The sequence below is a fragment of the Podarcis bocagei genome, assembly GCF_964188305.1.
Source record: "Podarcis bocagei genome assembly, chromosome: Z".
NCBI lineage: Eukaryota > Metazoa > Chordata > Lepidosauria > Squamata > Lacertidae > Podarcis > Podarcis bocagei.
The window spans coordinates 27,780,824-27,795,888 of NC_138140.1; the positions used below are offsets into that span (position 1 = coordinate 27,780,824).

At 44.8% G+C, this 15,065-nt stretch overlaps 1 protein-coding gene across 3 annotated transcripts in view; it reads left to right on the forward strand.

Moving 5' to 3' along the window:
• The window catches only part of COL4A6 (collagen type IV alpha 6 chain), a 181,500-nt gene that overhangs the window by 142,721 nt on the left and 23,714 nt on the right, over positions 1 to 15,065 (forward strand). For 2 of the 3 annotated variants that reach the window (XM_081179281.1, XM_081179280.1), the window contains exons 22-32: positions 1,345 to 1,502; positions 1,630 to 1,809; positions 2,995 to 3,178; positions 4,530 to 4,583; positions 6,183 to 6,254; positions 6,604 to 6,711; positions 7,184 to 7,405; positions 8,198 to 8,359; positions 10,517 to 10,687; positions 13,054 to 13,197; positions 13,688 to 13,813. In XM_081179281.1, the coding sequence (XP_081035407.1) occupies positions 1,345 to 1,502; positions 1,630 to 1,809; positions 2,995 to 3,178; positions 4,530 to 4,583; positions 6,183 to 6,254; positions 6,604 to 6,711; positions 7,184 to 7,405; positions 8,198 to 8,359; positions 10,517 to 10,687; positions 13,054 to 13,197; positions 13,688 to 13,813 (1,581 nt within the window). The remainder of the gene's footprint in view (positions 1 to 1,344; positions 1,503 to 1,629; positions 1,810 to 2,994; positions 3,179 to 4,529; positions 4,584 to 6,182; positions 6,255 to 6,603; positions 6,712 to 7,183; positions 7,406 to 8,197; positions 8,360 to 10,516; positions 10,688 to 13,053; positions 13,198 to 13,687; positions 13,814 to 15,065) is intronic. The other variant, XM_081179282.1, reaches the window with a different exon arrangement.

A 15,065-nucleotide genomic window follows, 5' to 3' on the forward strand; every position in this document is an offset into this window, starting at 1 on the left:
AGCAGGTGTATGAGTTTTAGTGTTGCACAGCAGAAGACTCAAGAGCAACAGCTTTGTACAACAGCTTCTGCAATCTATGGTGCAACAAAGTTACCGTATTTTTTGCTCTATGAGACTCACTTTTTCCCTCCTAAAAAGTAAGGGGAAATGTGTGTGCGTCTTATGGAGTGAATGCAGGCTGCGCAGCTATCCCAGAAGCCAGAACAGCAAGAGAGATTGCTGCTTTCACTGCACAGCGATCCTTCCTGCTGTTCTGGCTTCTGAGATTCAGAATTCCCCCCCTTGTTTTCCTCCTTCAAAAACTAGGTGCGTCTTGTGGTCTGGTGCGTCTTATAGAGCGAAAAATACGGTACTAACAACATGGAATTCTCTTGCACAACATGTCCCACTAGTGGAAAACATTTAATCAGTTGGACAAGTATATTGCTAAATGGCTTTAACTTATCACTATGTTGGATAGAGGCCCAGATATGGGGAAGCTGTGACCCTCCATATATTTGCTAGACTAGAGCTCCCATCATCCCTGGCCACTGATCATGTTGGCTAGGGCTGATGAGAGCTGAAATCCAACAACTTTTGGAGGGCACTAGATTGGGGAAGGCAAGATGGACCAGTGGTATGACAGAATATCACTGCAAATTTGAAACAACATGTTTGTGTGTTGTTTATAACTTCTGCAAACTTCTGGATCTTTGGAGAGTCCAAATGATTGCATTATATTGTCCCTTTAAATGCATCTCCAGGGAAGAGATGTGGCGCTTCGCGTGGAGAAGTTTTTATCACTGTCAACAGCTTTTCCCAGCCTTGCTAGGCAAAACTCCAACAATGGGAGGAATTAGACAGGGACCCTTAAAAGTGCAAAGCAGGGTCTATGTCAGAGAGCTTAAATGCCAATTAAGGTGAAAGAGGTGGGGCTTCATATGCATCAGGAAATGAAAATCATGGGGAAGTGGAAATAAGCCCTATTGAGCAAATATTGTCTTAATTCTACCATCATGCCAAACCATGGCTAGCAAAACATAACCATTGTTTGGTTTGTTCTCTGCTGACCACAGTTTATTAATCAGCCAGCAAAGTAGAATCAGAAGATATGGTTTGAAGTCAGTTTGCAAACCCAGGTTTGTGCTAATCATGGTTTGAAGTGATGTCTGAATTGATGTAAAGTTATGGTATTCACACTCCATCCAAGAAGGATTTTCACTTAGGAATTGGTGTGTTGAACAGATGTGAAGACAAAAGCAGACAAGTAGCTCTATAAATCATGGCTTGTTTGGTGGATGTTTAGAGGCTCTAGTCATGGTTTGAGTTCTAAACTGGTTACAGAACTGAACCATTGTTTCCCAGGTGAAGCTGGAGATTGTGCTTGTGATGGAGGGATCACACGAGCAGGCTTGAAAGGGGAGCCAGGTGCCCCTGGTCAGCCTGGAAGACCTGGTGAACCAGGCCCAAAAGGACCTTTGGGAGATCCAGGAGATGGTGCACAAGGGCCACCTGGTCAACCGGTAAGTAAATGTTCATCCCTAAACATTCTCCATGCTTCCCACCCAGTCCTTTGTTACAGTTTCCTAAGAAGAAGCATCTGTATATCTCTTTGCTTGCTAACTATTTTTTCATTTGTTTGCATCCCAGGGTTTCTTTGGTCAGCCTGGTCTTCCAGGCATCAAAGGAGAGAAAGGAGAACCACATCTGTCCTCAGGCAGAGGCACCAAGGGAGATCCAGGGAATATCGGGCCCAGAGGGCCTTCAGGCGAATCTGGAGTTCCTGGTAGGGATGGCATACCTGGTTTGCCAGGTCGACCAGGCCCCCCAGTAAGTGTTTTTTCCATCTGCCTGGGCATTACAGCCCATTATTGTTACAACATGCTGTGTTTGTGATGTCAACAACATGCCATGCACCGTACAGAATACAGAAGGGGTGAAGTCCCTGACAAGAAGGCTTTTCAAGGTTGGCAGAATCAACAGACCTGGGGAAAATATCTGAAGTGGCTTGGTGGGGGAGCCTTGCATGGAGGAAAGTCTCTAAAAAGCCCATATTTCTGGTTTTTGCAAGGGTAGCTACCAAAGCAACTGGATAGGCAATATGGTGATCAAATGCTGAAGAGTTGTGGGCTGTAATTTTGACCACAGTTCATCTATATGTTGGTCTTAAAGAGTTGTAGAAAAGGAAAATTCCTTGGTCTGAGTCATTCTCTTAGTCCAAGCAACCATGGAGGAATGTCAATGTAATATTCAGAAAGCCAGCATTCCTTCTAAAGTAGCCTACAGGAAAATGCAATCATCTTCATGGGTGATGGATGTGCTCTCTCAGATGTGGATAATATTGCTTGGAATAAACTAAACTACTTGCCAAAATAATTGGAAAATGGTTTTGCTGAATATGAGTTAGTTTGAATTAATCTGGAATCCATTATACACCCCACTGAAGTTGTGATAGAGACCAGTCCCTACCACAGTGCCCACCTTTAAGAACTTTTCACCCTTTCAACAGTGATTTTGCATGCTCCCTTCTTCCTTCCTTCCTTCCTACCCACCCACCCACCCACCTGGCTGCTCCTGGCAACAGAAGAACATGGGGAGGTGGGGGTTTCTCACTCCTCTCTCTGGCAAAGCATCATGTGAGGTATAAGTAGACCTGGGAAGCAAAGTTTTCCCAAGAGCTACTGCAAACGTCAGAGATCCATAAGACCACAAGGAGGATGAGAGTGTGGGGATTGGTTGGTTGTAAGGAAGGAGATGAATTATTCTCTAGTTCAGATTAAAAACCAAGCCAGATAACAATTTGAGGGGTTGCGGCAGTGGAAGACAGGAGTGCCTGGCATGCTCTGGTCCATGGGGTCACAAAGAGTCGGACACGACTAAATGGCTAAACAACAACAAGTTTTTGTCTTGTATTTAAATTATGAGCTGCAGTAAACTTGGATTTTTTCCAGTCAAGAAATCCAATCTTCTCTTACTTGGAGATTTTTTAAAATCTATTTTTTTGTTTGTGTTTAGGGTGATGGTGGATTGGGCTTTCCAGGAGACAAAGGTTTTTCAGGGTTACCTGGTTTGAAGGGTCGGCGTGGAGAGAGTGGTCTTCCTGGAGTTGGTTTCCCAGGCCCAGCTGGAGTTCCTGGGCCTCCAGGCGACCCAGGAATTGATGGATATCCAGGGCAACCTGGTCCCCCAGGTGCTCCAGGTAAGTTATTTGGGGTTACTCTTTGAAACAGTAAACAAAGCCCATGTGACATTTATTGCTGAATGCCAACCAAATTTCTAACTTCTCACCTTACAAGCAGATTTTGTACATATATGGTGGAAATGATGGAAGGCTAGTAGTTATTTGAGGATGGTGACCTCTATTGCAAATGAAATACTTGGGATAGGGTTGATAGACGATTCATTGTTATGTCTTCTAAATAATGTAAACGATCATAGATATAAAAAAGTATTTAAAAAGTATATTCACAGGTGCTACTTCGGCAATGATCTCCTTTGCACACCTGCAAAAGATAGCTGTAAAGCAGGTGGGGAGCCTTTCGCCCTTCAGGTGTTGGTGGATTACAACTCCCATCATACCTGGCCATTGGCCATCATTGCTAAGACTGATGGGAGATGTAGTTCAGCAACATCTGGAGGGCCTAAAGTTCTCCACATGTGCTGTAAGCCCAAATAAGAAAGAAATAGGGAGCAAATGGCATTTGTTAAATGGACAAGAATGTTACTGTATAGAGAAATGACAAAAAGAAAAATCAGGTGAGTAGAAGTTAGTTGTGCAGTGTGTGTGTGTGTGTGTGTGTGTGTGTGTGTGTGCAAACTGCTTTGCAAACAATGGCAGGGCAAAAGAGTGTGATAGGGAGCATAGCACAGAGGACAGTGTCACACGCCTCCTCACCATGGCCTGTAGAAAGAGGGCAAGTGTTAGAGGCCACTACTGCTCTCCCTTGGTAGCTGTGGGTCAGTGATTAGTACCAATGGGTCCTTGTCGGGTGCCAGGACTTTGGTCTTTTCCAAGCCTAAGTGAGCCAAAACAGGTTTGAAAATGTTCCTGCTGTTGAGCAGTTTCTATGTTCATGTTTGAATCACTTTGGAAAGTAAAACGAAAATGGTTCCAATGCCAGCTTTTCAGAACAGTTTTAACAATGGCGATGTGTTCCTTCCTTTTCTTCTGCTGCTTTTGTTTTGTTTTTAATACAATTTCTAGCTTGTGCCTATTTTAACATTTTGTTTATGGAGAAATACATTTCATCTTGCAGCTTTTTTAAAAAAACTGTGTCAAGCAAAACAGGCTTTCGTATATTTCTCTGCCCAAACCACACACACCACTCAAAAAATATTCCTTCCTATAATCACAAGGGTCTGAAGCTTTATTAATTTCCTCTCGACTTGATCGACTGCCTTTGTGGCCTGTTTGCAATACCTGTGAATATAGGAGAATTATGGTTCAAAGGAAATGACTCTTCGACTTGCGGGTTATTCTTTTGGCTTTATGTTTTTATTTTTCTCCTGCCTTTGTTTTTAACCTCTCCTCCTTTGCTTAACCGGTATAGGTGATTGCTGCTGCGGTGAGGAGGTTGGTAATGAAGTCTTAGACGCTCAGGGAGGTGAGAGTGAGGCCAGTCATGAGACTTGTGATGGGAGAATTTTCTTCCTTTCCACTGAGGCACACAGAGAAGCATGTTGCACAATATTTTGGGATGGGGGCAGGGACACACTTGGTGGTTGCAGCAGGCTGATGGGGATACAGCCAATGGAGAGCTTGCTTTCATGTGCTTTTTCCCTGCCCCCAAATCACGTGTTCCCACGCTAACCCTCTGCTTCCTTGTGTCTAAGTGTTTCCACGTCTTTGCTTATTGCATGTGTTCCTCACAATGGCAATGGAACAAGTTGATATATATTTCTCTTTTTCTTTGGGGAAGGACCACAGCTTGATGCAGAGCACATGCTTTGTAAGCACGTTGGCATCTGCAGGGAGAGCTGTGAATGCCCCCTGTCTAAAATTTTGGAGAACTGCTGCCAGTCAGTGTACAAAGTACTAAGCAGCATGGAACAATAGTCAGACACTGTATAAGACAACTCCTTATGTTTCTGTACTTTGAGGGAAGAGCCATATCTCCATGATAGAGTACATACTTTCAACGCTTTTTTCTGGGGGTACTCAGGGGTAAACATACTGGTATGATCCCCTGCCTAAAAAAATGTTAAAGTGTGGCAGTTACTGCAACAACTTCATGGTGAGTACTGGCACCTTAAAAAAAGAAAGCACTGCATGTAGATATTGAAGGTCCAAGGTTCAATCTGCAATACCCCCTGTCTGCAATCACATTGTAGAATGAGCAGCGTTCAGCTAAATAAACAAATGGTCACGACAGCTTCATGGGTTCCTGTGTACCTCGGGATATTATTATTATTTCAATGGAGATTGAGGGGGACCTTGTGGTTGTTTTTCCTGATCAAGAATGTTTACTTGAATTTGCCCTTTATCTCAGTCTTCTTCTTCTTCTTCTTCTTCTTCTTCTTCTTCTTCTTCTTCTTCTTCTTCTTCTTCTTCTTCCCCTTCCCCTTCCCCTTCCTCTTCCTCTTCTTCTTCCTCTTCTTCGCTGCTCTAGAGACAGCATCCTATATCCCAGACACTGGCTGCCTTGAGGCATTTTGTGGGGAAGATCCAGACTGCATATTTTAAACAAGCCCTGTTGTAGATGTTGTGCAAGGCAGATTTGTTTCTCAGATACTGAAAATCCTAAAACACTTTGTAGGAGCATTTGTATTTCTGTGAAACAGAGGGTGTTTCCACGTGGAATTAACCAGACAATTAACCAGTATGGTAAAGAGAATGTGGGGGCAAGGCCTAGGATCATTTGGTCCATCACATGGGGCCAGGAGTGGCGGATCTGTGGCCCTCCAAATGTGGCCAGACTCTTAGATTATGAGACTTGGAGTCCAGTATCACTTGGAGGGTATAATGGTTCCGCCATCCCTGGACTGGGCCATTCTCTTTTGAACACATATCCTCCCCACCCTTCTACTGTAAGCCTTAAGTATGAGCAAAAGTCAAAACAGGATTTAAAATAAAGTTAGAAAACATTATTCTCTGGTAGGTTTGGAAATGTTACTCTTGAGCGCTCTTTAATCAAGAGGATTCATGGACCTGTTCAACCATTATTGACCAAGTAAATTTTTGACACACATTTACCCCCCTTTAGGTATAACTTTGCCCTGTCTGATTCCTGGAGCATTTGGTCCACCTGGGCCTCCAGGATCCCCAGGATCTCCAGGTATGAAATATTATACACTCCTTGCCCTGTCCTGCTGTGAACCTCTCTGGTTCATTTTTCCTTCAACAATGTGAATAATGAAATGCAACCATCCTTCAAAATGCACACTTCTCTGAATGTTGTGAAGCAGTTCTCCAGCTAAATCATGCTTTTTTTAAAAAAAGAAATGTGTATATTAGGACAAAGTGTGTAGGAACATGCATATATTAGTGGAAAATAGCATGCAAAAAGCTTTTTATGAAGGAAAATCATATGCAAAATGTGTCTGTTAGGGGGAATGCGGGCGATTTTTTTTGTGAGAACATTTTGTGTGTGTGCCTAACTGATTTTGTTCCTCACCCATCTTCAGGCTCCAAGGGCAGAAAAGGTCTGCCAGGCATTCCAGGGCAGCCAGGATTAAATGGCTTTAAAGGGCCACTAGGATCACCAGGGTTAGTAGGGCCTTCAGGACCACCAGGTAAGAGCCAAGGTTGGCATCTGACTTGAAATAAGTGGGCCTGATGGGAATGGTAGTCCAAAATAGGTGGGGCACCAGGTTTAGGGAAGGCTACTTTAACTGCTCATACTACCTCACATTCCTTACCCCCCTTTCATTTTGCAATTTTCACAACAGCCCTGTAAGGTGGGTCTGTTTTAATTGCCTCACACTCTTGCAAGTTAGACTACAGCCAGATTGCCTAAAGGCATCTTGCGAGTTCATTATAGAGGCAAGGATTGACCACAGGAATTTCTGATTCATAGCACAGGGCCAAAACAGAAGTCGTGGGTCTATCATGTGTCAGTCCTGTTTTGGGGCAGTTTCCACTGACTGACTGCAGGGATAGTTTTGCATTAATCTCATTTTAATCTTCAATTATTTTTCTTATTTTAATTCTTATTCAGGCTGTAACATAAAAGACATTACATCTTTGCTCTTGTTTTTATTTGAGGCTTCTCTGGCATTCGTGGAGAGCCAGGGCCACAAGGATCCCCAGGACCTGACGGGACGAATGGATTGCCTGGAAATCCAGGCTCCCCTGGTTTGCCAGGGCCAAGGGGGTCGCCTGGTGAAGTGTTTGGTGCTGAAAGTGGAGCTCCAGGGCAACCTGGTCTGCCAGGATTGGCAGGAGATAAAGGCATCCTCGGGGAACCTGGCCTTCCAGGTCCGAAAGGTTAGTTCTGCTGCTAGAGTTGGCTGCTGGTCTGAGAGAGCCCATGATGCAGCCATGATGCCTAAGGTAAGCAGGTCTAGTTCTGCTCAGTGCCTGGATAGGAGATCTACCTGGGAACCCAAGTAAAATAAGATGAAAATTTGGGGTCCGGCACTTTCTGGTTTTTCTAATAAAGTGGTACCTTGGGTTACATTACCTTCGGGTAACGTAACTTTCGGGTTGCGAACACGGCAAACCTGGAAGTGTATACTTCCCAGTTTTGGTGCGCGCGCATGCGCATAAGTGCCCTGTACACTATGCGCATGTGCAGAAGTGCTCTATTGCGCTGCACAGGTGCGTAGAAATGGCACCTCTTGTTGTGGATTTTTCGGGTTGCGCACAGACCCCTGGAATGAATTACCGTATTTTTCGCTCTATAACACGCACCCGACCATAACACGCACGTAGTTTTTAGAGAAGGAAAATCCGTAGGCATGCCACCCGTAGGCATTTCCTCCATAACACGCACAGACATTTCCCCTTACTTTCTAGGAGGAAAAAAGTGAGTGTTATGGTGCAAAAAATACGGTAAGTTTGTCATCCGTACAGGGGGTGGAGAACCTCTGGCCCGTAGCCATACTAGGCTTGCCAGGGCTCTCCATTTAGCCAAGCCATGCCCATCTGCCATATTTATTGTCCTTTGAATGTAGGTGTCATACTGCATTTCCTTGAATTTTGCAACATGCTTTTCACATCTCAGCCCATGGATCTGAAACAGCTGTTTCAAGGGGCCAACCACTTCTCTCTTTTCAGGGGCAGATGGGAGGCCAGGTCTGTCAGGTGCGAAAGGCGGACGTGGGGAACCAGGCCTTCTGGGCATTGACGGACCACGAGGACCTCCAGGACCTGGAGGCCCTTTTGGCATTAAAGGAAAGCCAGGTCCAATGGGAGCAGTCGGCTTCCCAGGATCACGAGGTAGGTTGTGTATCAAATGGGAATAACGGGTGCTACCTTCATGGGCAAAAATGGGGTTGCATCCGACTATCTTCTACACAGTCGGCCTAAGTTAGTCGTGCCCATGAATTCCAATGGGTCTGCTCTCAGCAAGACTGACACTGGATTCTGTAGCCCCCTTTCTTTGCTTTCATACAACTTGGTAGGATTATAGTGATGGGCCTATAAACCTGTGATGCAATGCCCATATTCTTGGGGAGGCTTGAGTGTTGTTGGTCCTGTTCCAAGCAGCCTGGGTGTTCTGAGCCAAAGCAAATGTTCAGGTTTGCGCCAGCAGAGCAAGACAAGGCAAAAATAGGGCAGGATCTAAGTTCTGACAAGGTAAGTTAATGGTTTCAGGTACAGTGGCACCCTGGACACCTCCAAACATTGTTCAGCTAGAGACTACATAACAACATAGTCCGAATGTCATTCCAGCACCAGTCAACCTCATTCACCTTATTTAAAGAGGTCCAGCCCTTCACAGGCATTAGTTTATAGAGCTGCAGTTCCCAGGGTGTTTTTAGCAATCAATACCTCTTCCCAGGGAACTCTTGAGAAGTGTTGCTCACTGAGTGGACTCTCCTAAACAACTTACAGCATCCTTAACATACTGTAGTTCCCTGAATTCCTTGGGAGAAGCCGTGACAGTTAAAGTAGTATAATAGTGTTCTAAGTTCATGCTGCTGTTGTGGCCTATGTGTGTGGAGAATGTTCTCATGGGTTTGTGGCCCAGAGGCTCAAAACTTCATCTGCAAAGTGGCAGGGCAGGGTGGCTCCTCAACATTTTGTAGCTATAAAAGCAGCTCACCTGTACTTACACCTGTGCATTGGTCGCTCCCAGTGAACCATAGTTACAGGTAAGCACCACCATTTTCTGAGTCATTCATTTCATTCATGGCCCTTGTGCTTTCTCCCTCTTCATATGTTTTTGTCTGTTTTTCCTCACCATGTTTCTCTTCCATTTACCACCAACCCCTCCATTTCTGACGTCACTCTGTATTGCTTTCTGGGGTTCTCCACATAGGCTGTCAAGGTGAGAGAAAATGCACTGTAGCATAAAAGCTCCTGGACTAACAGCTATCTAGCTTTTAATGCTACAAGACTTGCATTGACTGTAGGTGACACCCCTTATTTTAATCATAAAGAGAGAAAAATCAGTAACAGCCACAAAACATTGTACTCCGTATGCTCAGATATTGCAACCAACCCAACCTGGACAAGGCTTTTGTGTTCTGGGAATCTCCAACATGGACTTCAGTTTCAATGCGGTCCCTCTTCCCTTTCCTCCGCTACCTCCATCCATATAATATAAAACATATTTCACTGTTTGTTTTAAAGAGGAAAAAAATCAGGATGTGAATTTTAAGTGCTGCAATTAGAATCTTGCAAAGCTTGTTAGCCGGGTTTCCCCCCCAACTTTAGATGCTACTTTCCCCAGAAACTACCTGATTTTTTTTTTTTAAATTAAAAAAATGCATTTGAGCATTCCTTTTCCCATGCTTCAACCCTTCACTATGGTGGACCAAACCACAAAATATTTTAAAAAATTCAAAATTTACAGGCAGAAGCAAGCTGAGCAAAGAGTTCAGAGGCTAAATTGGCTAAATTCAGCCCGGCTGATGCCATTACTGTGACCTCCCCTGGGAATGACCACGGATTTAACAGGTTTGGGAAATAACGTCTGGAATGCAGAATCATGGAAGCGATGGTGGAAAATGCACCTTGCATCATTGGACCTCTTTTTAGCAACACACATTCTTTGGTTCAGCACAAAGGTGGGGGTAGTGAATGGAATCTGATGTTCCAACTTGTGGCCTGGTTATTTACAAGTACGACTGAGACGCTTCCCGAACCTTGGCTGATAAATCCTAAATTAACCCAACCATAAGGGGTTTCACTATTGGCAGTTGTGTAGTGGTGTAGACAGTAACCTTCCTAGGCCTTTTAATTGTTAGATAACTAATGCTTATTATTTATTTATTTTTGCATTTCTAAACTCGTGCCTATTAGAAAGGCTGCATGATTTTGGGGTTTCATCCTCTCGTATGCAATGTGACGCTTAGCGCAGAGGCGGATTGAAAGAGGGGAGAGAAAGAGAGGCTGTGAAATTAAGAGTCCCTACTTGTCTCGATTCAGGAATTCCTGGAGAAAAAGGCAGAAGTGGTGATCCGGGGGCACCAGGCCCCATTGGTATGAAGGGCTTCCCTGGTCTTGTTGGTCTCCCAGGACGTCCTGGTGAACTAGGGTTACCCGGGGCACTTGGCCCTCCAGGTGCAGATGGAAATCCAGGTTTTCCCGGATTAAAAGGTAACAAGTGTCAATATTCAATCTGCGTAGCCATGTATTGTAATGACAATAATTTTGTCTCACAGCACTTTTTTTAGTTGGAACATCACACTGTTGCCAATCTGGCACTGGCACCCTCCAAATATTTTGGACACACTATGTTGTCGAAGGCTGCCTTTGTAGGTAGAATGTTGAACATGGGTGTAGAAGATTCAGGTGGTGGTGTTAAATGGTGGGTTTGCAATTACAAAAACAACAAAATAGTATAAAGGCAACAACATATAATACCATACCACAGCAATAACATAGGAACTGCCACAGGAAGCAGTATTGAAAGATTGTCTCACCCCATATATTCCCAACTGATCACTGTGCTCCGCAGGCGAAGGCCTAATGCAGATACCATCTTATCAGGAGATTCGTTCCACACAGAGTAGGAATTGGGCCTTTAGTGTAGGGTTTTTAAAAATTATTATTAAGGGCAGTGTTTTCTTTAAAAAAAATGTTTAGGTGTGCTCTTATTTTTCTACTCATATTGAAATACTACCCCTCAATGAGGCCAAATTTAGATTCACAAAATGTTTAGGGGTATGCATACCCCTGCGTCCCCCCAGAAAGGAAGCACTGATTAAGGGCTATGCAAGAAAGGAAGGAAGGGGGGGGGAAGACTTTTGATATGTGAGGGCTAAGTATTTGCCAATGTGGCAACATATTCTCCTATCAACCTTGGAGGATAGGTTCAGCCAGAGGGCTCAGGTAAGGTGCGTCTGCCCGCAATATTATGTGACAGAAAGGTCTAGGCCCTTTCTGTCACAGAAAGGGCTATTTCCAAAAGCTTAATTTCCACTAGCCTTCAATTGGCCTAGGATGTGTGTGTCAGGACTAGGTGGACTTTGCCTCACTCCGATTCCAGAGTGGACTTTCCTAATCCAATCCGTTCAGACCACAACCAAGATCAAATCAATGAACCACTTCAGAATCCTCATTCTGGTGGATTCTATTACAAGAGTCCAGGGGTTTAACTGTGTTTAAACACTGGCTTTCCAGTAGATTTTGTTTAAAAATTGTTTTCCATTTCCCTGGAAATGGGACAGAATGGACTTAGTCCTATCCTCTCTGACAACTGGGAAGGACTGGACTAAAATGAGTTTGCTTGTCCTTAGTCAGGACCTACTGGTGGGAGGCTAGATGGGTCACAACAGCACCACCACAGCCATACAAATATATGGTAAAACAATAGGGAGCAGGTCCCCACATGCATGTTTGGGCTAGACTTGAGTCCTGGATCTGAAAAGGTGAAAGACTGATACAGTGGTACCCCGCAAGACGAACACCTCGCAAGACGGAAAACCCGCTAGACGAAAGGGTTTTCCGTTTTGGAGGCGCTTCGCAAAACGAATTTCCCTATGGGCTTGCCTCGCAAGACGACAGCCCATAGGGAAATCTCCGGGACAGCGGGGAAGCGCAGCGCGTCTTCCCCACTGTCCTCGGACCTCCTCCCGCCGCACGGCATCGGAACGAAGCTCCGATGCCGGGCGGGGGGGGAACGCCTCCTCCCCCCCCCCGCGCGGCATCGGAACGAAGCTCCAATGCCGGGCGGGGGGGACGCCTCCTCCCCCCCCGCGCGGCATCGGAACGAAGCTCCGATGGCGGGCGGGGGGGAACGCCTCCTCCCGCCGCGCGGCATCGGAACGAAGCTCCGATGCCAGGCGGGGGGGGGAACGCCTCCTCCCACCGCGCGGCATCGGAACGAAGCTCCGATGCCGGGCGGGGGGGGAACGCCTCCTCCCACCGCGCGGCATCGGATGGCTTTCCTGAAGACTTGGGGTGGGAGGAGGGTTTTCCTTCCCACCGCCAACATTCAGAATGCTGTTCTGAATGTTGGCGGCGGGGAGGAAAAACCATCCTCCCATGCAAGCCCCGGGAACAGAGGGAAAGCGCTGCGCGCCTTCCCCTCTGTTCCCGTACCTGTCCTGAAGGCTTGCGGTGCGGAGAAAAGCCCTTCTCTGCACCGCCAGCCTGGCAAGCGGTTTCCCTAGGAACGCATTAATTGATTTTCAATGCATTCCTATGGGAAACCGTGCATCGCAAGACGAAAAAACCGCAAGACGAAGAGACTTGCGGAACGAATTAATTTCGTCTTGCGAGGCACCACTGTATAGTAGACCAGTGGTTTCCAAATAGCTAAGTACTGTGGACCCCTTGTTTTTCAAAAGCCAAGCCACGAAAATTTTGATACCTCTGTGGTAGTTTTTGTTATGTGAATGGTGCCACAGACCTCCTGGGTGAGTTATGCAGGTCTGCAGACCAGCAATTGGAAACCATTGCAGCAGACCACTTTCCAGTTTCTCTGTGTGTAACAAATTCAATTTGCTGTTTGATGCTAGGAGAAAAGGGCTTTGCAGGTGTCATCGGTTTCCCTGGAATGCTAGGCTTACCCGGAATCCCAGGGGTGAATGGGCCAAAAGGAGCTTCCGGATTACCAGGAAGAGACGGAAATATTGGGTTTCCTGGACTCGATGGTCTAAAAGGTAAGGCTGAAAATTTGGGATTGGGCCAAGCTTCACCTGGATGAGCAAAGCCAGACCCATACCAGCTATTTTGGTGGCCCAATTCAAGGTGCTCGTGTTAGTGATTAAAGCCTTCAATGTCTTAGGCCCCAAATATCTAAAATATGACCTCTTTCCCTAAAGACATTCTCAGTTCCCCCTCCCTCAGAATCTTAGGGGGTGGTGTCCCAGGAGAGAGCATTCTCTCTTCAACCCCTAGGTTGTGAAATTCCCTCCCCACAGAGCTATGTCTGGCACCTTCACTATACAGATTTCATTTGCTGTAAATCCCACCTCTACCCTGTTCTTTGATACTTGAGAGCTATATCTTTAGGACTCATTCACATTAATTGATGGTTTTCAATGTTGTGTTTTAAATTGTTGCGACCTACACAGGGACCTTAGGGTAAATTTGTGTGGCTGGGAGGTGTCTTTATCATTTCACATCATGTCTCTCTTTTCACTTCTTCAGGAGACAGAGGTGACCGTGGTCCTCCAGGACCTCCTGTCCTTAGACCTCTAGAACAGGAGCTTGCATTCAAAGGAAGCAAAGGAGAGCCTGGTTTTGCTGGGAATGCAGGGTTTACAGGACCTAGAGGTACTTGTGGGAGTTCACATAATACCATCCAGTTTCCACTGTTGTCCGTAACCAATCGTTCACCTATTTAACAGCCTAGAATGATGTCACTAACCCCTTTTAGAGAAACGCCAAACCACACCACATCATACGGCGGGAGGGCATTCCACATGATGGGTGCCACTACTGAGAAGGTCCTCTGCCTAGTGGACCCGCTCCCAGTGGACAAATTTTATGATATTTGGAATTCAATTGCATAAGTACCATAGTAAGTTAATATCTGGTTAACTATAATAACAATTCCCCCTCTTTTTTTAGTAATGTACACAATATCTTTTTTATTGTTGTTGTGTTTTATTTTCTACATGGGTACTGTTCCTTGTTTCTTCTTCTTTTTGTGTGCGTCTTATCTTACTCTGTGCACTTGTACTTCTGTAACTTTATTTTTCAATAAAGAATAAAAAATTAAAATATTTACACAAATTTCTGTAGATATATCTGATATTTCCTTGTGTTACTTTATATTCTGTTGGAAGCTGTCCAGAGTGATGCAAATAATAAATTATTATTATTATTATTATTATTATTATTATTATTATTATTAGGTACATGGGGCGCTGCTTCACCAACATCAGCCAGTCCTCAGCCAGCCATTCTTACTTAACAATCAACCCAGGAGGTGGCAGTACTACCCATCTGCCTGCTCTTCCTTAGTCACAGGGCTCATCCACACTTCACCTTTTGCCCCATGTTTTCTAGACACAGGTCTGTGCTTTGAATCTCCTTGTCCAAGTGCTTTCCCTTTTTTCATAGAATCCTAGAATGGTAGAGTTGGAAGGGGACATGAGGGTCATCTAGTCCAACCCCCTGCAATGCAGGGAATATTTTTGCCCAACGTAGGGTTTGAACCCATAGCCCTGAGATTAAGAGTCTCATGCTCTACCAGGGCTTCCTCTCCCCCCCCCCCATTTTGTCCCGCTGCTTTCCACAGGAAACCCACCCACTCTTTATTTTTTATTTATTTTTTATTTTATTTATTATTAATAATTTATTTACAACATAATCCATAACAGCTCATACATACAAACAAACAAACAAACCCACCACCATTGACAATTTAGTTATCAGAATTAAATTCCTATCCCCTTACATAAAGAAAACATAACATAAAAATAAAATATTTCCTTTATCCTGTAAATGGCCTCCTTATTTACTTCTTGTATACTGTTTCTTTTATATGTGATTATTACAATTTTTCTAGTTATGACTTTAA